Source organism: Pholcus phalangioides, unplaced genomic scaffold (genome assembly GCF_987345545.1).
Source record: "Pholcus phalangioides strain wild (caught in Gottingen) unplaced genomic scaffold, Ppha-v1.0 ptg000012l_1, whole genome shotgun sequence".
In the NCBI taxonomy this organism is placed as follows: domain Eukaryota; kingdom Metazoa; phylum Arthropoda; class Arachnida; order Araneae; family Pholcidae; genus Pholcus; species Pholcus phalangioides.
The window spans coordinates 1,969,265-1,993,986 of record NW_028301605.1 but is presented as its reverse complement, the minus strand read 5'-3'; the positions used below and the strand labels follow the sequence as shown (position 1 = coordinate 1,993,986).

The following is a 24,722-nucleotide window of genomic DNA, read 5'->3' as shown; positions in this document are numbered from 1 at the left end:
TTTCGATAGTTTGTGGTCGCTTGAAGTAACATCCCCCCCCCCCCTATTGATAAGTGTCCTACAGAGCCACTTTAGGGACCTCTAAATGTTTCGCGGATCCAAGTGCTCTGGAACTGGACAACGCATCACTCAAGTGATCCGTAATTATATGCCACGGATCATTTAAATAAACTGAGAATGTGCAGCGGGTAACTTTAGTGATGTAGAACGGCACTGGGGGCCACTTAAGTGCTTTAAAACTACGAGACATGTCACTTAAGTGATCTGAAAATGTGCCACATGCCGCTTAAATGCTCTGGAATTGTACCACAGGACACTTAAGCGATCTGTAAATGCGCCTCTTAGTTAATTTTTTCAAAATTAGGTTTGAGGAGGGCAGGCCGCATCAGATAACCCCCCAGGTCCATATTTGGTCCATGGACCAAAGGCCTTTATGCGATTTATCATTATATGGCTTAGAGCATAGTTTCCCAAACTTTTTTGTCCCATCGCCCCATCTTCAGAATTTTTTTTCTCCCATCGCCCCCCAACGCAATCTAACCTTGTGTTATACCTGTAGCTTCTACTGCACCCTGGAACACTCCATCGCCCCCCCCCAGGGGGTGTTAACGCTCACGTTGGGAATCACTGGCTTAGAGGGTAGGTCGGAATGAATTTATTAAAGATATAAATTTTGAGTTCATAGCCTTCAAATAACATCGAAATTAACAGACATTGATTATTATAACATATAAAGGTATTTTATTCCAAAATTGCAAGTAAAATAAATTTTTTTGCATTAAAAAATAATTTTTTGATCGTCGGGGGAGGGCACGAGCCTCCTATGCCCCCCCCCCCTGGTGTTCGTCTCTGATCCCACCAATATGCGTGAGGATTCAGAGAGGCATTCAGAGAGGCTGATGACGAAATTTTGCTGACGAGTGGGGGGGGGGGGGTTAAAAATGGCTAAAAATTTGCTTACTTAATACTTGGACGGCCTCTCAACTGTCTGTCGTACACGTATGATTTAAATTTATAAAATACCCAACAGGCGTCCAAAAATTTCCCTGTAGCAGTTTTGAGAGTGGAAGTACAGCGTGTGTCATAAAATAAAAAAATCTAAATTTTCATAACCCCCTTCCCCCGTACTGTAGCTTCCACTTACAAAGTTGTTGCCCTGTCTTTACCCTGATGCTACCAAAAAAAAACCCCATTCTTCTAAGTGTAATATTCCCGGAGATATTTAAATTCGAAAAACTGAGAAATTTGAGAAAGAATAGTGTTAAATGCGGGTAAAAAGGTTTTTCCGCATTTATCGATGTTCTTTCCCATTTTTCCTTGGAATGGGCCAGAAGGGAGGAAGGGGGGGGGACAAATGCAAATTCTTACATGGCACAGGAATGGCTAGTTACGGCACTGGTGCCTACGGACCTGCTCTGGAAGGTGTTGTCACGGATCATGAAGTAATAAAAAGAAACCCTCCTCAGAGGGCCGTAAAATACTTAGCTCTTCCCCCCCTCCCCGGTTCCTGGTGATCGGTCGAAAGCCGGATTTTCCTAGGAATAGGTTTTTTGCGCCGCGTGAACCGAACTATACAATTTCGCGCTGGCAGAAACGTGTTTAATCACGCTTGACGTAAAGCGCTGTCGTGAGGCGTATTACGCTCTGTAGGAAAACAGTCATGCTGCTTTTCTTATTGGTGAGTGGACAGCGTATCGCACTGGGTGAATCACGTTGCGCGCGGTACAGGGAACTTGCTCGTAGGAAAAGGTTTTCTACGGTGCGCTCAGCGTGAAATCGCTGATTGGTTAAAAACCTGAAATTCACGTTTTTTAACCAATCAGCGTTTTCACGCTGCAGGTTACCTGCTCCTAGGAAAACCCGGCTTTAATGGTCAAAGGAAGAAACAAAAAAAAAGTTAAAAGCGGGAAAGAAAAGTCTGATTCATAGTATAGAGCAGCGTCACCTGTCCACAAATCAAGAAGGCATTAGCTTCCACCTTCAGTGTCTCTGAATCTGGGTAAAATATGGTCAAATGATTGATGTTGAAGGCTGCGATATAGTCGGAAGCACTGAGCTATAAGGAAAGCTTCTGGTCAGAAGTAATGACAAAACTTGATATTTTTGGTATTCGGCTACATATTGTCATTTTTATAAATGCCATTCTTTGACAAATATTTAAAACTAGCACATCAATACTGTATTCATCTTTAAAATATATTTACTGTGACGAAATGAAGTAAAAGAAAAAATAAAATAAAATTCATAATCGAAACCAAAAAGATCGATGACGTCCGGGCGTGATTTCGGATCGACCCGCGTATCTGGCAACAGCACGTCAGAAAACAGAGATGGCGCTGTTGCGAAAAAAGTGGACGCAATGGAAGTCGATCCGCCGCCATGTTAGAAATCATTAGGAATCTTTGTTTATCGCCGTCGACGATAAATCGTGCGTCGAACCATCATTATGGAATATAACAAGCTCGAAAATGTCATGGATCGAAAGTAGAAGCTCGGAGATAACTCGGTGGAGCAAGAGTGCCCGTCCCTACGGGTTCTCGGACTCAATACCAAGGAATAAATCGCGCTCCTCGTGGGGGAAACCTTATCATCGTTAGTGTTAGTAGCCATCTACGACGACCATCGTCATGAGTAAGCTGTCGTTTAGGGCTAGGGCGCTGGACGCTTACAAGCCCATGCCCATTTATTACATTGAAGAAGTCCCGGATTTTCCCGATTTCGCTGCAATTAATCGGGCCGTGCCCCAAATGCCGACGGGAATGGAAAAAGAAGAGGAATGCGTAAGTTGTTTTTTTTTTTCTCCCAAAAAAAAATTGATATTATTATTGTTCCAATGGCTGTGTATAACTCGTGCTCGCTCGTGATTGGTCCACCTCGTTTCAGTGGCGGGTTCTCAAAAAATTAATTTTTTTAAAAAAATTTTAAGATTTTTTTTTACTACGGGATCTCTGTGAGCATATTGGGGGCCGATTGCCCCAGATTCGGGGGGTAATCGATGGGGGTATGGAGGGTCCCCGTTTGCGGGAGTTATTGTGTGGGGGGGAGGGGGGGCAGCCATTTCGTGTGCGGGGGGGGATGTTTTTGTTTACATGATGCAACTTAAGCCTAACAATGGCCACTTGGACAGTTGATTTGTGGATTTGACATTACATATGATGGGGAAAATTATTTAATTTAGAGACATTTTTTCGGCGACATTGTCCAATGTTAGGATGATGTTTGATATTTTTTTATAGCCCTGGTCACTTTGAATAAAATCTAGGAATTTGATCTGGGAAGTTTTTTGTTAATAAATATTAGGGTACTATAAATATATTTAAGTTTTCTTTCAAATTGATTATATTGTTTAGTGGCTGTGAACCTCTCTACGGTCCCTCCTCACTTGTTTTATAGTGAACTTTTGATACAGGTCTGGACTTGGAAAAATTTGTCCATTGAAGCTGATTTTACTAGGAGCATCATGTGTAACATGAATCGCCCAGCGCCACGTGCCGTCCACTCACACGTAAAAAAAAAAGCACCGTGACTGTAATCAATTTGTTTTCCTACAGAGTGCAACACGCCTCTCCCTAGTGCTTTTGATACCTGGCGTGATTTGCTGATTGCGCCTGAAGGAGTCAAATGCAGTGTGTGTTTCGCCATTCTAAAGCAGTTTCCCTAAACTTTTAGTTCCGATGTCCTCCTGTTCAAAATTTTTTTGTCATTTGTCATTCCCAACTCAAGCGAACCCACAGGATTCTATGGTTATGCTCTTAGCTTCTATTGCATGTTTTGGAAACACTGATTTAAAGTGTGATGATACATAAGGGACCGTTCAAGTATTATGTAAGGAAACTTTTAGCCATTATGGACATCCCCACCCCCCTGTCAGCAAAATTTCATCACTGCCTCCTAATGCATATTGGTGGGATCAGAAATGTACGCAGGTTTGGCGGCATAGGGGACTTGTGTGGCACCCCCCCCCCCTTCACGATGGTGAAAAAATTATTTTTTTTGATGCAACAAATATTTTTATAAAAATTAAAATTTCGAAAGAAAATACCTTTATATGTTATAACAGATTTTTGAAGAAGTTTATTGCAACCTACCCTTTAAGCCATATATGGTAAACCCTAGGCCCGCAGACCAAATGTGGTCCTGAAGGTTATCTGATGCAACTTGCCCCCTTAAACCTAACTTTGTAAAAAATGAACTAAGCGACATATTTACAAATCGCTTAAATGACCGTGGCACAATCCAGAGCATTTAAGTGGCCCATGGCACATTCTCAGATCACTGGAGTAGGTCTCAAAGATCGCTTAAGTAACCCGCGACACAGTTACAGAACACTTAATCTATCCGTGGCACATTTAGAGATCCCTTGAGTGACATGTGGCACAGGTTTAGAGCGCTTAAGTGGCCCCCAGTGTGGTTCTACATCACTCAAGTTACCCGCGGAACATTCCCAGATTACTTAGGGGATCCGTGGCATAATTACGGATAACTTGAGTTATGCGTGGTACAGTTCCAGAGCACTTGAAGGGTCCACGAAACATTTAGAGATCATTAAAGATCATTAAGTAAGGGGACTTATTAATAAATATGTAGAATGTTAGTTCAGATGTCCAATAACTATCGAAAGTTTTTTTCCATTTATGACGCACCAAATAAGATGCCATTAAGAATATTTCATATTTTCATAAATAAAGGGTGGTTGATGACGTAAGCACCACCAAACCCCCTGCCCCCCCCCCCCCATGGGTTAAGTGGGCTTTGTCGTGACATGTGGATTATCTTTTCTCCCCAATTTCACCAAATTATGGGACACTTTTGTGTAATCTGCAATCTTGCGATTTCAGTGATTTTTTTCTGCCGCCAAACATGCCCAACAGCTTAATGGGGAGTTGCTACAGCCATCTTCTGACCCTATCAACGAAGCTCTGGATTATAAATAATTCCCCAGGATAAAAAAATCCAAGGTTGGCGTGGCATTGGAAAATTCCAAATTATACATTGAGGTCCTCAGAAATAACATCCTCACATTTCTTAATAATGCTAAAGACAAAGCATAATAAATAACTAAACGATACAAAATAACCTGTCGACAGGAGAAGGAAAAAATCCATGGCAATTGATGTGCTGGAAAAAAAAATGGTGAAATTGAATGGGTATTTTAAATTTCCAAAGACGCAGGCCCGTCATTTAGGGGGGGTCAGAGAGGACCATTGCATTTCCTTCCCTCCCCCCCCCCCCGCGCTTTTGAAAATACACTAAAAATGGTATATATATATATATATATAATATATAATTATAAATACATTGAGTACATGTTCTTTGCTCCCTCCCCTGGAAAAAGTTTAAATGACAGCCCTGAAGACACTGTCTAGCAAACAGGAGAAACCCGTTTGAAACCCTGCGGAACTAGCATCACCTATGAAACGTTATATTAAACATTCCAGAAAGCCAGAAGGGAAACAGTAAAGAATGTGAGAGATACAGCGATGGAATAGATGTATAATCCAGACCCTCTTGATGACCTTTTTTTCGGCGCCAAAAACATTCGATGATCCAACTCAAAGTCGCCAAGACTAACGGACACTATGGACCACTGAAGAAACATCAGCTTAGAAAACATGAAAGTGGAACTAACAATAATATACAAGATATACAGAAGACTGGATGTTGTGAAGATATTTATAATTTGAGATGTTAATATTTTAAGGAAGGAAAAAACTCATCTCTGCCTCTACCGGGAGTCGAACCCGGGTCCCTCGATTGCCGGACGAGTGCTCTGACCACTAAGCTACAGAGGAGATAGAGATTTTCCTTCGCTAGAGCGTATATATGCCGGAAAATCTCTATCTCCTCTGTAGCTTAGTGGTCAGAGCACTCGTCCGGCAATCGAGGGACCCGGGTTTGACTCCCGGTAGAGGCAGAGATGAGTTTTTTCCTTCCTTAAAATATTAACATCTCAAATTATAAATATCTTCACAACATCCAGTCTTCTGTATATCTTGTATTAACAAGTGGAGAGCGACATTCATGTCATAACAATAATATGATAAATAAATAGTATAAATAAATATTCTCAGTATTAAAAAAATAAAACCCGGACTCTCTTTGAAATAATAAGCCAATCGGGTATAAGTCACTCTGGGTATCCAGACTCTTATAAATAATAAATTAAAACATTTCTTTACGATACTGGAAACGGAAGGCATGACAAAAAAGGGCAGAAGTTACGAAAAAACAAATATATCAGAAAAATACAACCGACACGGAAAAATAATCCTAGTAACGAGACAAAGGAAAACAAATAACGACATTTCAAATATTACACAAAAGGAGACAGTTTGAATAGCCTGCGTTACTAGCGTCACTTCAAATGAAAAGATTGAGAAAAATATTGTAGGAAACCAGTGCCATTTTGCCTGCCTTGGTGATTTATGGCGCGCTTGGTGATCTGGATTGTACTGCATCTGTGTTCCGTGGATTTTTGTATGCAGCAGGATCTAATAACATCAAGTTATGATTGCCCAACCTGCAATTTTTCAATGAAGTCCAAAAAGGGGGGCATTCTGTGCACCGATTTAAAAGAGGTGGTACGGGGGTGTTAACTTTTCATAAGCATGGGCAGTGCAACATGGTGATTTTTTTCATGTCAAAATTGGTAACCCTCCAGCAATCATATTAACTTATAATTAATGCAATTAATTTAATTTTTTGTATTTTTCTCACATTTCCTGCATATTTCGATTGCCATAATTAGATTGATTTCATGTAATAAATTTATTTTTTTTTGTGTAAGTGTATGTGCTCTTTGTCTGCCATCTTTAATGCACCGCTCACTGCGAACGTGGCGATATCTTGCACCAAAAAAAAGTCTTCACATTGGCACCAGGGTCGTCTTAAGAGCATCATGGGACCCCGGGCCAAATGATTTCTCTGAAGCGGTACGTGGCGATATATTGGCCCTTATGTGGCGAATTCTCGGAAATTTCAATCACATTTCATTTTTGTGAGGCCCCTTTTCTCTTGAGGTCCCCGGGCTCCCCCTAGTGGACCCATGCGTTAAGACGGCACTGGCTACGCATATGGTAAATTAACCATACCTGGTTCAAGGAGAGCTGGTTACTTATTATAGAAATATTGAAACTGAGGTATCTGTGGGTGACGAAAACCTGTCACAATTTGATTATCAATGAGTGTCTCTAAAAACTGTGGGACTGGACGAAGTTTTTGTGGAAGCGATTGTGGCTCACAGTATCAAAATCGGAGGTCTGAACAATGTTGACGAGAGCATTTTTTTTTAATGAAAATACTATTACAGTAAACGTGTTAGGGTGATTAGGTGTTTGGTAGCATCGTGGGGATGCCAATGGATGTTTTGTGGAAGTGGTGCCAAACCGCGGTAAGGACATCCTGCTGCAGGTTTTGTAAGAAATACGTCCTTCCTGAAACTGTTATTTCTGATTGTCTCCAGGAGGAAGGTTTCTAGCGCTTCTGCATTGATCATTCTGTGAATTTCAAGGATGGCAGATTTGTTTGTCACGTCGCTGGTTAGTTGTATGTTTTAAAAATACTAAATCAAATGATTATCTCATCTGTTTTATAATTAGCGTGATGAGGTTTCACTTTTAAATATTTTGTCATGACAGCTTTCCCGGGGCCGGTGAGCATGTTTCGCTCACTGATCTAATAAGAAATATAATATTCCCAGTGAGTACACAACAGGAAAGAACACGAGCACGTGCAAGGGGGTGGTTTACGCCCTGATACTTAATTTTTTTCTGATATATGTTTTGTATTTAAATTTTGGTAAATCTTGAAAAACAACATTTAATTAAAATGGAAGAAATTGTTAGTAAATACCTGCCTTTATTTGATATGAAAACTTTATTTGATATTTTACATTCCACATAAAGACTGACAGTATGTTCTTGACAAGTTATTCTCTCTCAGGGCCGCAACTAGGGGGGGAGCAGGCGGGTCTCGGGCGCTGGACCAGGGGGGGGGGCGCAAATTTTATTCTGAAACCACCTCCTCAACATTACAAAGGGGTGCCAAAATGTGCACTTGCCCCAGTTGACCAAACATCTAGTTGTGGCCTTGTTCTCGCTGTACTTGAAACAGCACAGTTTTTTTTTCTGCCAGCTTCGCGCGAGCTGTTATCATATTCCATGCATTAGGATTATATGGGGAAAAAACCAAGACCTCGGGTAATAACCTGATACACTTCAAAGCAGAATGTTTTGCTTTGTTCTGCAACAAGCCCTCGGCTGACTGAAAAAGTTCTGCAGTAAAAGTTCCAATAATGGTGTTTTTTACCCAACAGTGTTTTTGTAAAATTCTTCCGATTGTTCTGCAGTAAAATTGATTGTTCTGTGATGTACGTCACATATTTCAGCACATTCTGCTCTGGGGTTCACACATAACATACGGAAATTAAAAAAACTTTTTTTTTACCCCTCACCTGTTTTTTCTTCATCTTCCTTTCTCCACAGCACAGTAATAATCCACATTATAAATTGGAATAATCCAAAGGGCATTCACAAAATTACAAATACAACGCCGCAACAGGTAAAATGCCTAACGAGGTGGCTGAGAAAAAGATGCCCATAAAAATATGGATGTCATATAATTCAAAAATACAGCAACCCAATTAAATTGAATGGATGGTACACTGGTACTACCCAATTTAAAGGAAAATCACAAAAATGTGAAATCAAATTCATTGGAAAAATGAATTCCGCGAAGTTTTTGAAGTTTTGCGGCGCCTTGGTACAGCAGAAGCAGTTAAACAGTGAAAGTGGGGGGGGGGTCAATGTGGTGAAACGCGACTCGAGGCAGAATGTATGACGGCACCAGCCACGTAATGAAAGCGAAATGAGACCGATTTCAGAGCACAAAGAGTGCAGAGCACCACACACGCGATGAAAGGGATATGAGATGAATTTCAGAACACTGAGCGTTTTCTGCACAATAGTACAGTTGGCGACTTTCTGAAACATATTTAAAACTCCATGCCAACCGCAATATTGCTCCTTCCCCCCGTTGGGTAATCGAATGGTCCGGGGGGGATAGAAGTTACAGATCTAATATAGGATCCTATGGGTTCACTTGAGTTGGGGGGGGGGGCAATGAGAGAAAAAAAAATTCTGAAAAAGTGAAGAAGTTTTTGAAACTATGGCCTAAAAGAAACAATCCCCAAAGCAGAATTTGCAGAAATCTGTGATGTATGTTGCAGAACAATCTGGAAGAGTTTTAAGAGAAATGTAGAAAGCACATGAGCTTTTACTGCAGAAACATCTCCAGTCAGCCGGGGCCTCATTGCTGAACAAAGCAAAGCATTCTGCTTTTAGGAGAACTACATACACTGTGAACGTGACCTAATCTGCCAAACCAGAATATGAGAGACGAGCTCTAGTGGACCATCAAACTTCGTACTAACCCTGTCCTATTTTTAAACTGTTTTCGAGTTATGGTGGATTATGGACAAAAAATGCGTCTGAAAAAACTTGGAATTTGTGAAGTTTCTGAAAGACCTAAACGCAAATTAAACACATAATTGGAAAGAACAGGAAAAATACTATAAAGTGCCTCTATTTCCGTCTGAATATCTGGATTTATTGTCAAGCTACTAGCTCTGAAAAATTAGAGAAGTTCAAAATAAAATATATTGTCAAATTCTGTAACCCCCAATTCTACAATCACCCCTCTAGCTACAATGATTTCAATTTTATTATTCAAAATGACTGATATTTTGTGAGATGGTTAAAATAGACTATTTTTCCCACAGGAACATCACTTGCAAAGGGCCATGTCAGCGCAGCAGGCATATGGGCACACAGGTGAACTGGTCATTCCCACGCCTGAGGTCTATGAAGTTCCCAAAGAATTTCTGCAAGTACTGTATCCGATGACCTACAAACATCCACGTCAACTTATTCATGTCCAACGTAAGTATGGAAATTTTTATTTTTCAGATTTGTATCGAACAGTTGCAAAATATTTTGAAATTGATAGTTATGTAAACGTGCGTCTACCCAACGAGCACCAAGGTTGATAAAAATCACAATTTGTTTTTAAAAAAAAGTCTAATCTAGTTTTTGTGGTTTACATCAGATTTTTATGGTTCAATATTTGCTCATTATCAATTCGAAGTTTGAAATTCTAACTTATTGGCACCATTGAATAGTTCTCATAACAGTTATATTTCTCGTTTTTTACTCATAGACAATATTAATCTCTCTAAAGATCTTGCTTTAAAAAAAATCTCGTTTTGCATGCTAATGACATCTAATCACAATTCATTCTATGTTTGAAACTATTGAAATTTCCTCTCAGTAAAAAAATCAAAATGCACAGTCATATATATACGAATAACCGGGACCCAGGTAAATTAGAGCACAGCGGTATCTCGGTATTATTCCAATTGCATATACGCAACTGACATTAATTTAAATATTGTGGAATAATACCGAGATGCAGCTGTGCTCTGATTTACCTGGGTCCCGGGTTATTCGAAAAATCTAGGTCTTTTTTGAGTGAAAGTGGGTCTGTCTCAAAAAAAAATTTATTTTGAAAAAAAATTATGCCCCCATAATTTCACAGGTATCTCTATGAATTTTCTTCCAGCATGCCCCAGGTCTTTGATCACCTGCTTATATTTCTTCATTTAGACTGAGCGGTGGTCCTCACAAGAGTGGGAGTGACAGAGCTGTAGCCCTATCACTCCCACTCTTGTAAGGGGTCATGCCTGGGGGTCTCATGTCCATAAGTGATCCCACCTTATAATATTTTGTACTATAAATTTTGATAATAAGTAGGAAATATGCAGGCTGTTTATTTCCAGCTGAGTATGGGACTACCATAGAATCACCTTGTCTAGGGGGGCCCATGATGTTGAGACAGCCCTGTATAGAACTCGGACTATTGGGGAGCTCAATAAATTCTAGGCCAGTGGTCTGGAGGCCATTCTTCTTTGCGAAATTGAAATTTTTGCCAGTATAAATTCACTGAAAAAATCAATTCAATACGTATAACGGATCTTGCTTCTAAATGAGGGTCGAAGACGCTGGGTAAGACAGGGGAGCCACGAGAAAAAAAATATGGTTCAAAGGGGGCCATGGGCAAAAAAAGGTTAAGATCTAGATAATTAAATAACAGAAATCAATATTACATATATGATGTAAACTTTTTTAAACACTTATCTGTTGTAAAAAGAGTACAGCAGATAGTTTATATCAAAGCATGCATATATATATATATATATATATATATAAGCAGTTGCCATTTTGGAATGTCAAGAATCATCTGGAATCAGAGAATGTCAAATCATTACATAGTTTTCCTTTCAGGGTTTATGCTGTGCTTTATAAGAAAAAAAATCATATATATTTTGTGCAAAATAATTCTGTAGAGAGTAGAAAATTATTTTAGAATCATATTAAATATTTATTCTTTATATAACAGTCACTTTAAACATTACATGCAATTAATGTATTTCCAATGGGAATTTTTATATTGAAAATCATTATTTGAGGTTTTTGACGTGAAAGTCATGTGTCAAAACTTGCCAACCCTGATTTATATACTTCCTAATAAATCAATCTATAAATTCCTTTCTGATTTTTTGATTTTTCAATTTGTTAAAAAAATCTGAGCATTCAATATTTTCTGATCAAGTTTGAAGCTAATTAGATTCTCTCTCTCAGAGATACTTATCTTCTGATTCCCTATTCATACTTGGTTTTCCTAGTAAAATTGTTTTATTTTCCGTCCCTGATGGTCCACCGTTCTGATATGTTGCTATTTGACTGCCGCTTATTTTCACACCTGAATATGGGAGTTATGTGAGATTTGTGGTGGAGAAACTTAACAGTGTGCTTATGTGTGTGTGCCCAGTATTTGGCGTTCTTTGTGTTGAGTAGGTGATGCCGTCTACATATCTACATAGCGCTGCAACTATATACTTTCTCAAATGGGGAAGCACGTATTTTGGCATACTCATGTAATGTAGAAGAAGCAGCATTCGCGATGCAAAATGGTCACTACCGCATAGCAGCTAGATGACGATGGATATTCAAGATAGAGTTTGTACTGATTTGGTTCTTTCGATCTTAAGTTTTACAATTTGAACGGGTGTTCCAATCCTTAATGATTAAAAAAGAAATGTGCATTCACAATATTGTAGGAGCAAGGCCAATTTCTGCCGTATAGATGCAGTCTTTCAATGTCAGCAGTTAGCTGCAAAAGTACCGTAATTTCCAGTATGTAACCAGAAGAGAGAAAATCCGCATTGGAATAAAAACTCCAAAATTTGACAATCATACGGCTCTTCATTCAGGGAAGCAACTTGAGAGATATCCCTCATCTTATTCTTAAACAACCCGTATGTATATCAATACAGTACAATGTACAAAGTAGTAAAATGATTTTTTCAAGGTCGTGCGATCATGATACGTGGTAAAAAGTTGAGAGGTTTTTTTCCCCTCTACTTTGTTCTTCTAAGAACTAGGAAAGAATGCATCCCGGAGGAATGCGTGTATAAAATGTTTATGCATCCTTTTCCAAAATTCCAGGTATTTGACGCGTCAATGGCATCTCTAGTAATATCTTTATACAATATTGCTAGAATACCCTAAACTTTTCTCTGAAAAGAACCACTTTTTTGAATGATCAAACACATTCATTATGAGATATGAAGAATTTCTCTATATTGTATCAAAAAACATGAACGGAAAAAATTGAGTTGTGAAAAAATTTACAAATTTCTTATCATTATATAGCTTTATAGAGAAACATATCTTGTTTCTGAACTGTGACAATTATTCCCATAGATTGTGTATTGCCTACTTCGTCAAATAAACTCCATTCCATGTATAAAATTCTGTCAATACATTTAACACACTTTTTAACTTTAACGAAATTTTGAAAAAACTTTTTCGAAGGAAAGGACTTGCGTATGTGGAAGATTCTAGATACCTCTTTTTTTTTTTTTAATCCACTTATTTTCTGAGGTAAACTGAATTAATTTGACCAACCAGATACCTCACGAAAAAAATACTTTCATTAAATATTTTTTAATGCTAATGCGTAAACAATTAAAATATTAACCTCATTAATATCTACTATTTACTCGATTACATCATAAGTAGAAAAAAAATATTTTGAATTCCATGAAGTATTAAAAGTATCTGAGATTTAAATCAGTGATTTAAAAAAAAAGAAAAAAGATTTAAATGGAGATACCCTACTGAATACTCATTTTTTGGGAGATAATTAAATATGCCTGATTTTTGCTTTTTGCTTATTTTATTTTCTGTCCATGCACGAACCTGTTGTGACCTATTCTCTGAAGCCTTACAAGATTTGTGATGATTTGACTACGCAAGTCTCTAATGTGTTAAAAAAACAAAAGAATCCTTTTGACTAACAGTTTTCTTGCTTGTTTGTTAAAGCAAAATAACCCATCGTCTTGTCCTGTTTTGTCTATTTTGGTTGCTGAAGACAGTCATTGGTGCTTAGAATTTTTTTGGCGCTTGATTCATCTGCCATCAAGTCTCTTTGTTTCTATGGGGTGGGGATGGCAACAGCAGTTATCATTTGTTTTCATCTTGCTATAGCATTAGAGACACTTTCGAAACTAAGTTTTTACATTACTGCAGCATAATGTTCCAGCCAATGCATCTAGATTTTTTAAACGATGGTGCCTATCACTAGATAAAGGGCGTGGGTTAAGAGAGAAAGTCACGTGTTTTTAATGAATGGATTTCCCAGGCTAGTTGCTGTGCTCGATTTTATCCTAGAAAATCTTCGTTTCTTATGTGAAAAGTCTCTAAATTTTTCTTTGTGTCTATGGGGCACCCTCTGTATTCTCTGTTCGCTCTAACTTGGGTCCTGATGTAAATAAACCGCTGTACCAATTTTTGATATCACTCCGCATCCTTTATCTCTATTGGTTGTAATCTTACCCGCCCCTTCATTAAGTGTTCCGTACATGTGCATTTTTTCCTCAAACGTGAAATTGTAAATTCGTTATGAAGAATTTTCCTGGAAAATTTTTTCCCACTGTTCTCTAAATTTCATTGAAATAAAAACTGTTGATAACACTAATTAAAATATAAAGAGGTATATATCTCCAAAAAAAATTTTTGATAAGGTATTCTGTCGTTATCGGGGCACACTCCTCAAGAGTTGGGATGACAGGGCTCCAGCCCTGACATTGCCTGCGACCAATTCTTGTCATTTTTTACTTTTTTACGCTAAAAGTTTACTATATAGAAGGGTTGTTGAAAGGTTGGTCAGAGGGCCTGCCAATGATCACAGCCTTGGGGGTCTTGCGGCAGGATGTGGGGGGGGCATGGTTGTTACAAAAGCTTATGAGTTGTTTATTATTTTACGGCAAATAGTGAGAAATACTCATTTTTTCTTATTACTTTTTTTTCTTCAAAATTTTAGAATTTTATTTCTGAACGCTTTGATCCATCTTTTAAAAAATATTTTTTTCCTGTCTTCCAGATAACTTTTAAATAATATGGAATAAATATTTAAAAAAAATAAAAAATTATGAGGTATTTTATGGTATGAGGGGCAAACGACAAAGGACTATATTTTTGGTGGTGTTGCACAGTAAGAAAAGGTGAAATGTTCTTCAGCCAATCATTTTGGGCATCGAACACATGCTTTTATTTACATCAGTACCCAAGTTAGAACGAACAGAGATTAAACTATTATCACCCTTTCTTGTAATCAAACCACCTTGTTCCTTACTTACGAATTTCCTATTTTTGCTTTCAGCTTTTTCCATGGAGCAAGACATACCCGAATACGACATGGACAGTGAAGATGAAAAATGGCTAACGGAACAGGCTGAGAAAATGGATATTAAACCTCTTCAGTTTGAACAGATGATGGACAGGTTGGAGAGCAGTAGCGGGCAACAGGTTTGTATCAGTTGGATCATGTTCCTCTTTCTTTGTTATTTATGATAATGCAAATATTTCTGAATGTGGCAATATCTTTAAGATTTGTGGTTGGTACTATGTTGACTGTATATACAGGGTTCATAGTTAATAGCATGTAACATTTTCGTGTTGAGTCGTTGATCATAGAGACATACTTCTAATTAGAAAAGTATCCAAATAACATGCAGACCTCAGGTATGTTATTTGGGTTGCAAGGGTTAAAATTAAAATCAACTTTCATTTTTCAAATATCTTGGTGAATCAAGAAATTTTTTTTTGGCTGGGTTTTTGGACACACTGGGGGACTGTATGGAGTTTTTTTATTTTAATAACTATACAACCCCTTGCAACATAAATTATGTATCTGAGTACTGCACATTATTTAGATACTTTTTCTAATTGAAAATATGCCTCTAGAACAGGGTTGGGGTTTTGGACAGGACACGTGGAAAAAACTGTCTGAAACTGTCCAAAACCTCCAACTTTCAAAATGTTATGTGGAAACCTTTGGTCCCCCCCCCCCTCCCCATGATGCTAACATATTAAAAAAAAATACTAGCAAAAAATAAAACTAATTTAATCAAAGATGTTTCAAAAAGGTGTCATTTGATTAATTGCTTCATCAAATTTATGGTTTTAAGCTCAAAATCTGTTTTTAGTTTTTTTGTTTCTCGTAAATGTTATTTCTACTTCACATCTTATTTTTCATGTATGATTATGAAGCAGGTACTGTATTTAGGACAGTGCTTGTCCAAAACCCTGCCGAATCTGCCAGAAAACTTTCCTTTAGAAAATGCATTATATTGAAGGTACTGAATAGGCATAGTCACAGTTATAATCATTATTGTGAAACTTACACAAATATTTTTTTTTATTAGATACCAATATGATGTTAATAAATATCAATGGTGTAGTGTTTATTTAATGCAAATTGTTCTATTTTGACTTTTCTAACTTTTTATCTTTAAATTTTCAAGTGAACTTTCTGTTTTACATTCTCAATTTTCAAAAACTAATTTTAAATAAAGAAAAATATCCAAAGAAAATGAGGCCACACTATATATATGTAGCATCTACACATGACTAACAGAACACAATTTCACAAACACTTATTACGCATGATGACTTCAAGACCCAAGATTTTTGTTAAATTTAAATTGTTGCTCTTATGAGGCTAGAAGCTAATATTTCACCGAATAAATTCAAGCTATATTTACAATTCTATCATGGGGGGGGGCAGCAATAAGAAAAACACTGGAAAAAGGCTTATCAAAAGACTGTCTTTAAACACAGTTAGGAATCATCTTGGCACAGATAAGGTAGCTAAATTAGTTATGTGTTATCAAATTTTAAAAGGCGCAGCTGCGCTTGATTATTAGTGTTCGATTATTACATAAGTTTAATTTCATTCTGTAGTCTATTGCTTTTTTTTCTAATTTTCATGTGAAAAATTTCTATCCCATTCTTGTATCTTTCATGTTTCCATAAATCTAATATTTAACATCAAGATAGTTCAGTTTTCAATTGTTTGATAACCTGATATCAGTCATATAACCTTTTTCACATACTGTTTTGAATTTCAAAATTTTATTATATTTAATGTAATTTTAATAATATAATATAATTTATATAATATAAAGTTTATTATTTGATTATAGAAGTTGTCAAAAAAGTGAATAAGTGAAAAACTGCAATTTGATGAAACTTCATCAAATTGCAGTTTTTCACTTATAGTTATAAATCGGAGGTTTTGGACAGTATGGTAAATACCATGTTTTTTACCGTACTGTCCAAAACCTTGCCAACCCTGCTCTAGAATCAAAGGTTTGCCAGTAAAATGTGATGTGCTCTATTACCTATGCACCCTGTCTATATTGTTTGATGCTATTTGTGGTACACCCCATATAAATATGATTTCTGGGTATGATTTTATGAAGCTGGTGCCGAAAAAAATTTTCAATGCATGATTTATAATATTTTTTTATAGGTTGTAACGATTAAAGAGGCCAAATTGCTTCTCAAAGAAGACGACGACTTGTTGATTGCTGTATACGACTACTGGCTAAATAAGAGATTACGAACGGTCAGTATATCATATTATACTTAAATTTTTTTTTTTTCTTCTCTGTTTGGATGAGAAAGAATTAATTTTGAATATATTAGAAATTTTTTTTAACTGTTTTAATAGTTCTTGGTTTCATGGAATTTATCACATGTTGTACACTAGGGATGTCAAACTCAATCAGGCCCTGGGCCATTTTGCTTCAAAATTACCTTTAAAGTGGGCTGCCAATTATTAAAAATTAGTGATCAGAAATCTCTATTATTTATTAAAAACATTTAAAAAATTGTTCAATGGGAAATGAAGAGAATTGTAAGAATTATAGACAAACCATAAAATTAATTCCTCCCACTAAACTCACCAAGATTTTTATTGATCAACTGTTGACTCACTGAAAAATGATTGAGGATGTTCTCTTCTGAGCAAATCCAATTTACACGTGAAACTTGCCAGTGCATAAAAATATGTGTTGCTAACTGATCTTTTCGTTGAAATTGGATATTGAAGTCATTCAAATGTCCTGTAGTGTGGACTAAGAATGCTAGATATCACACTCGTCTTATTATTTCAAGAATTTTCTGAATGCATTTTTTTTTCAATTTTGCTGTAAGTCTTGGAGCAAATTTTTTTTTTCAGCCATTGCTGATGTGTGCCACTTTTTCTCACTGCTAAGAATTTGTTTATAGGTAGTTGATACTTTCTCTCAGTACATAACATGATACATTTTGCCATATATCTGAAATATTCTCCCCTTTTGTGCTTCCATGAATAGAAAAGATTTCTAAAAATTCTTCAGCTATGTACGTATTGCCATTGCAAAGCCGAAGAAATAGTGATTTGAGCCATGTCTTGACCACCCGAAGTTTCGTTCAGTACTATTGAAATACATTTGAAAGTATTACTTCCAACTGGTCACGAAAAATTACCACATATTGCTGTTATTTTTTTGACCGCAATATATCATAAGCCCGTTCACATGTGATGTGCAAGATTGGGGGTTGCTTTGGTGATAATTACCAGCATAACTTCCCCCCCCCCATAGGGAAAAAAGGTGGTAAAGAAGCTCATCAAAAAAGCCCATCTTTCTTGGGGTGGATTGGTGGTCAACACCGACCTTCTCTCCCATAACCCTTTGCACTGCGCAAACTACTGTAAGCTCCTTCATCAGCCATCTTGAATCAAGCACTTTCACTTTACCCACGTATCCAGTGACGACTTCCGGAAAGAAGAGGGGATTACCGGCATAAACTAAACATTGTGTGAATGGTTTGTAGCGAAAATCCCTGTTACCGGGAACTTCCCGGGATGTTTTATTGCACATGTGAATGGGGCTATGCTGCCCCCAGAATTTTAGCTTCATCTCTTGGCATCCCAAAAAGTTCTTAAATCTCCTGAATTTTTACGAAAACCATAAAAAATCCCTAATTGCCTCTAAAAATTCCATACTTCATTTAAAAAGATTCCCCGCTTCTGAAAACAATCCCTAAGAAATTTCTTGTGGGGCAAAAAGTTTCCCCCTTTCAAAATGACGTCACACGTCATGAATAGTGGAAAATTCCTTTTTTAAGGAAGTTTTACAAACCCTCTGATGCTAACAAGGAAAGTTCTTTGTCTTATCGTGCAGGAAAATAGCTTAGCAGCCAATAGTCTTGGATAATAATTGAAGATTATAGTGACACACATGTGGTCAAAACTTCCTCTTTTGTTGAAGTTATGTACGTGCGATAACAAAACACGAATAGTAATAAGCAAAAAAATATTTAATCAATTTTAAAGATACTTATTCCGATGAATTTCCTTTCATCAAACATTCCAGGAAAAGGCCAACTTTTTCTTTTTGTACAAGTTGTGTTAAGGACAAACATCAATCATGGTGGAAAGGCTGACATTTGCTGACAAGTTGTGTTGAGGACCGAGGGGGTGGACTTAGGGGGGTCTGGTCCCCTCCCCGAAATGTGAGAAAATGACCGAGAAGAGAGAAAAAGATGACTAAATTGATTGTTCTATCACTTTCGCCCCCCCCCCAACTATGTGAAATCAAAAAAACATCAAGCAAATGTCACAAAAAGTCGCATGTTCTTCAACAATTGACGCTTTTTTCCCTTCATCTTCCGATCATTTTAGGATCATTCGCGCAGAATGTTTGTTTACATCGTTTCTGATTGAACACAATATTTTTTTTAGATCACCATTCAAGTTTTCGCCTACAATTTCATTTGTTTTTTGTGTAGGGATTTTATTCCCAAGGGTTTAATTTCCATGTATGTAAAATCCTTATTTTATTTGACTTCAGTTTTTAAGTAGGAATTTTATTCCCTATGCTTTAATATTTGTGTGTAAAATCCCTTTTGTATTTATTTGGGAGTGGTTTTAGTATAAAATACTGGTCCGCACGAACATCTCTCTAATTTTCATTTTTAAAAGTTGGCAGCTATGATATATCTTGGTATAAAAACTGTCATGAGAGAAAATTCGAATGCTCACACGTCACTACAAAAAGAAGTACAGCAGAACTTCGTTTATCCAAAAAACTCAGTCAACCAAACACCTTTTCAACTCCTCCTCCCCCCCCCCCCATTTTCAGTTTTCTATAGTCAATGATGCTCAACAGTTGGTATTTTCTTGGAATTTGAATCTTCTTATTAATTTCCAGTCATTCGGGAGGATAGCAGTATTTAGTGAAACATTGAACAGGATTGAAAGATAGTCGCGGCTTCGTCAGCACAGAATTTAAGAATAGAATTCGGGATGTCGTTGGGCCAACAGAATAGGGTTTCAGTTTTTTCAATAGTTTTAGGATACCTTGTTTGGAGAAGGATATTGGGTAAGCTGTGGATAGAATCAAAAAAAGAGTATTGGGGAGGAGAGGGATCTATATTGAAAAAACCGAGCAGAACACTAAATTTAATTTGGCAGCCATCTCTGGAGGAGATGTATATTTATTTGGACTTCTGAGGGAAGTGGGACCAAATTGAAGGCCTATTCCAAATTCATCCAAACTTTACATTTATTACTTGGTTAAAATCATATAACAAATTATTCAATTGACAACAAAAATTAACATAGCTAATGTAACATAGTGCTGCCAACAGCATGTCTGACTAGACATACATGCAGAATGCATATATGCAGAAAAAAGGCAATTGTGTGGAATCACAGCATGAGTACCAATACACACTTAGTGTTGAAAATAACACAGTCACCAAAAATATAATATCGGTTCGACATAAATAAACAGCACCCATATAAAGTGTGATGTTGGCTTTGCCACAAAACGTTCAATTTGAGCAACGTGACAGACAGGCTATTCAGAGCCAGGCTAGGTGTGCGAAATCACAGGAGTTTAGTAATCTCTCAAGGTTTTTTTTTTACAAACTTTTTGGTTCCATCGCTAACACGAGGATGGAGTGTAAGCTAACTGCAAAGCATTGTGATGCAGCGGAAGAAACTACATTTTTGACTAATTATGTCACGAAGGAAACAACAGTGGAGGCTTAAATGTTGTGGATATTGAAATTAGTGATGTCCCACTCATCCTATAACAGTTCAAGGATATTGCAGAAATAGTTAAGCTAATGTTTCCAGACAGTGATATTGCAGAAAAGGAGAAATCTTGCATTCCTTGATTATGCTCCATTTTTCTTTCAGGTGTATTTGAAAAGCATAAATAGTTTCAAGAAATATAATCTACAATTGTTATTTTGAAAAAAATAACTTAATATAATTTTATAAGAATTTTATAATTATTATGGTGAATTTTCAATTAAAAAAGTGTCTGGAATTTTTTTTAAATTAAACTGAAAAGTCACAGTTTTTTTTGAAAAAATCAGTATGAACCCTGAAAAGTTTCACACTTCTCAATTGAAGCTAACTTCAATTCAGAAGTAATGTGAAAAGAAATAATCTTAGTCATTAATAAGGGATAGTCAAATTGTCACTTCAATAGCGACACTGACATTCAAACATTTTGTTCTGTGTGATAAAATGATTTGAAATGACAAAGTATGCTTTTTTGCTCATTTTTTTAGCAAAGTATTTTTTAAATGTGAACACAGGATGGAATACTTTCTAATTAGTTTTATCTAAATGTTTTGTTTTCTTTGCTCAGGCACATCCTCTAATAGCTCAGGTAAAAAGTGAAAAGCGTGATGGCTCAACAAACAACAATCCATATGTAGCTTTTAGGCGAAGAACTGAAAAAATGCAAACAAGAAAGGTAATATTTCATTGCGTTTAGTTTTCCAATGTAAATGTGTATAGAATGGTTTAGTCTCGAGTAACCTGGACATTATAGAAAAAACGCTATACATGAAATATGCTTTTCAGAACCGAAAAAATGATGAGGCTTCCTATGAAAAAATGTTGAAATTGAAAAGAGACCTTATTAGAGCCGGGTGAGTTCTGACATATAGTCAATCATATGTGTGTGTGTTATTAATGTCAATGTTGGATTTTTGCCTGTGAGTTAGAGTTTTGACTGTGTGTATGACAAATAAATTTATGAACTTTGTTGTACGAGAAGGATATAACAGTTTTCAAAATGTTTTGAACTAAATTTTTTTTCTGGGACCTGTTATTTCTGCATTATAAACAAAAGAAGTGTCAATTGATAGTGTGAGGTAAAATAGTTGTATAAGCATAGATTTGAAATATTTTTTAATTCCACAATTTCAAACCGAAATTCGTTATTTTCGTGCGTATAATCTTCTGATCATACACAAACGGGGTTGGCAAGTTTTTGACAGATTAAACCACGGTTTAAACTGTCGTGTCAGAAACCTTTGTGAAAAACCTCAAATATTGCTTTTCAATATAAAAATTCCCATTAGAACTACACATGTTAATTGCATGTAATATTTAAAGTGACTGTTATACAATGAATAAATATTTATTATGGTTTTAAAATCATTTTCTACCTTACAGAATTACTTTGACAATATTGGACAATGTTTTTTTCCTTATAAAATATACAATTTGAATAAAGCATAGCATAAAAGCTAAAACGAAAACTATAGAATTATTTGATATTCTTGATATGAAGATGATTCTTGACCTTCCCAAATTTCTTCAACTGCTTATATATATATATATACATTGATATAAACCATCTGCTGTACTCTTTTTACTCTTTTTTTAAAAAGTTTACTACATCATATATGTAATGTTGATTTCTGTTATTAATTTCTGTTATTATTTCTGTTATTTGCCGCTGTGGTGGTCGAGTGGTTATAGTGCCGGACTCGTGATGCGAGGATCCGGGTTCGAACCCCACAGTGGTGGTCGGCTGAAGTTGGTTTTCTGTGGTTCCCAACTTCAAGGCGCAAATGCGAGCCGATCTCCCCGTTAAAAAGTCTCGCCACAGAGAGCAACAGTCCTACAACGGTAAATCATTCAACCATAACACTTCACTCATAGTTAGTAAAACTGGGGGCAGATGACAGCGCTACACATAACAAGCATTACACAGAAACAAACTTTACGTCAGGTTGCACTACACGTACACGCACATTCCCGCATGTATCGATTCGTTGGGGGGTTCCGCGGGGGGGGTTCATGTGGGGTGTAGCAGTAGTAGGTAGGGGCTCGGAGATCCATGATGTTCTTAAGTCAGCCACCTCGTTGGGCAATTTGCCTGTTGTGGCGTTGTATTTGTATTTGTATTTGTATAAATTATCTAAATAACCACTGATACTTAAAACGGTACTCTTGTGCAAAACATTGAAATATATCTAGTGATCAAAATACTAAATTGTAGTACTAAAATGTCATTTAATTTTACAATGCTGGCTTGTGTATAATGTTTAAGAAACTCCTGTAACTTAATCCTTAGTCAAACTCATTCTTACTTTTTCACTATGATATGGTATATTTACTAGCATTTATAATGCAATGGTTTTCTAATTGAAACTGTATTTAAACATGTGAAACAAATGTTTTGGGTATCGAGTCCTGTCAGCTCTGCTTTGGTTGAAAATGCTCTTAAACACACTGTGAATTTATACACCCCTCAGCTAAGAAATTTTTAGGTGAAAATTGAGCAAGTTTAATTAGTGTATCAACTGATGTTGCATGAGAATTTTTATATGGAATAAAATTTTGGCCAGATCAGAAAATTTAAAATATCAAAATAGATATTTTTTACTCAGTAATTCTGAATATAAAACCCTTTAATCTATATAAAAGTAAGTGTTTTGTTATTTAGCAATAGTATTTGACATCATCAGGGTAACAAAGTATTTGACATCATTGACAGTAAGTTTTTGACAGATTTTAATACCGAGTCAGTTTCTGGGTTCAAAAACTTAACCCTGATGCCCTATCATACATATTTTGAATGAACAGCTCTATTCTGCTTAGCAAATTGAACATAAGTTAAGATAAGTTTAGATAAATAAACCATAAAATTATATTTTATATGTTTTAGACTCTTATGTTGAAAAATTCACAACTGCAGATTATAATTAACATTATGTCTTAATTATTGTAATAAATTAATGTTTGAAAATAAAACATTGTAATATGCAAAAAAGTAAGTGTTTCATCATGTTATATACCTATTGCATTCAAAACATTATCAAAAAGCATTCATTTAGGTTTTTGACACTTGTGTTGTACACAAAAAATGAACACTGTACATTAAAAAGCATCAGACTCTAAGTGGGGATTATACACTAAAAGTGGGTGGAAAAAAATTATTTTTCTTTTCAAATCCATATGGTGCAGAAAAGTTGCCTCTCTTAATACTAAGAAAAATGGCATAAAAATTTTCAAAATCGGTTGATATCTTCTGGTCGTGCATCATACTTGCAGTTTATGGAAATCGACGAAATTGAACTCTTTTTCTTTTTTTCAATATTGAAATTTTATGATTGGCACGCAAAACTTTTTAATGCTTATTTTATGGTTCAATAAAGTAAAATAAATTAAAACATTACTATTTCAATTTTTATTGGGCACGCAACATGCTCGAAAAACAGGAATTTGCCAAATTTTTGCAAGTTTCATATTGTGCAGGTGTTCGCCTGTTTTGTCAGAATATAACGACCCAGAAGTCACCATGAGGAGGTAGCTGCAAGCGTCGAGTAACACGCACACCCTACCCAAACAACCATCCAAAGTAGTGTGTGTGTGTGTTTAAAATTTTAATTTCAAAACTAGTCGCCAAAATAGACTTGTTGAAAATCTGACTTTTGGAAGAAATTAGGCATAGCTGATCTTGATAATAACATGGATATGAAGTGAAATACATCTCTAGCTTCATGTCTACATACTTTAGTTGAAGCCTCAATATCAAGTTTGATACATCCCTCGACTGTCTGAGTGTGATGGTGAATCTTTTCGGTGCCCTCTGATGTTAGTGTCGGAATTGATGAATGATATATCATCATCACATACTTCCCCATTGGAGGGGGGATACAGCATACAAGTAAATGATTTCAGTTTAATCTGCAACTTTATCATACGTATCACGAAGTAGGTATACAGCTCTACACTGTTATAATAATCAGTCCTTCCTGATTTCTCCCAACAGTCAGACTTCAAATTTGTACAGTTGGAAGAAAAACAGAAGAAACTGTAAACCATTGAGAAAATCCTAGTCAATTTTGGTAACTAGTTTTAAAATATAATGTAAATTACACGCCAACTTTTTGGATGTATGGTTGGGTAGGATGTGGTTAGAACTCCACGTGCAGCTAGTCCAGCTACCTTCT

The 24,722-nt window shown here is 36.3% G+C and overlaps 1 protein-coding gene across 1 annotated transcript in view; it reads left to right on the top strand.

The window, feature by feature from the left end:
• Positions 1–2,279: 2,279 nt before the first annotated feature.
• Positions 2,280–24,722, top strand: part of E(Pc) (Enhancer of Polycomb) — a 45,991-nt gene continuing 23,548 nt past the window's right edge. Inside the window, exons 1-6 of the mRNA XM_089240002.1 lie at positions 2,280–2,780; positions 9,779–9,938; positions 14,782–14,927; positions 16,936–17,031; positions 21,119–21,226; positions 21,337–21,404. Of these exons, the coding sequence (XP_089096128.1) occupies positions 2,628–2,780; positions 9,779–9,938; positions 14,782–14,927; positions 16,936–17,031; positions 21,119–21,226; positions 21,337–21,404 (731 nt within the window). The 5' untranslated portion in view covers positions 2,280–2,627. The remainder of the gene's footprint in view (positions 2,781–9,778; positions 9,939–14,781; positions 14,928–16,935; positions 17,032–21,118; positions 21,227–21,336; positions 21,405–24,722) is intronic.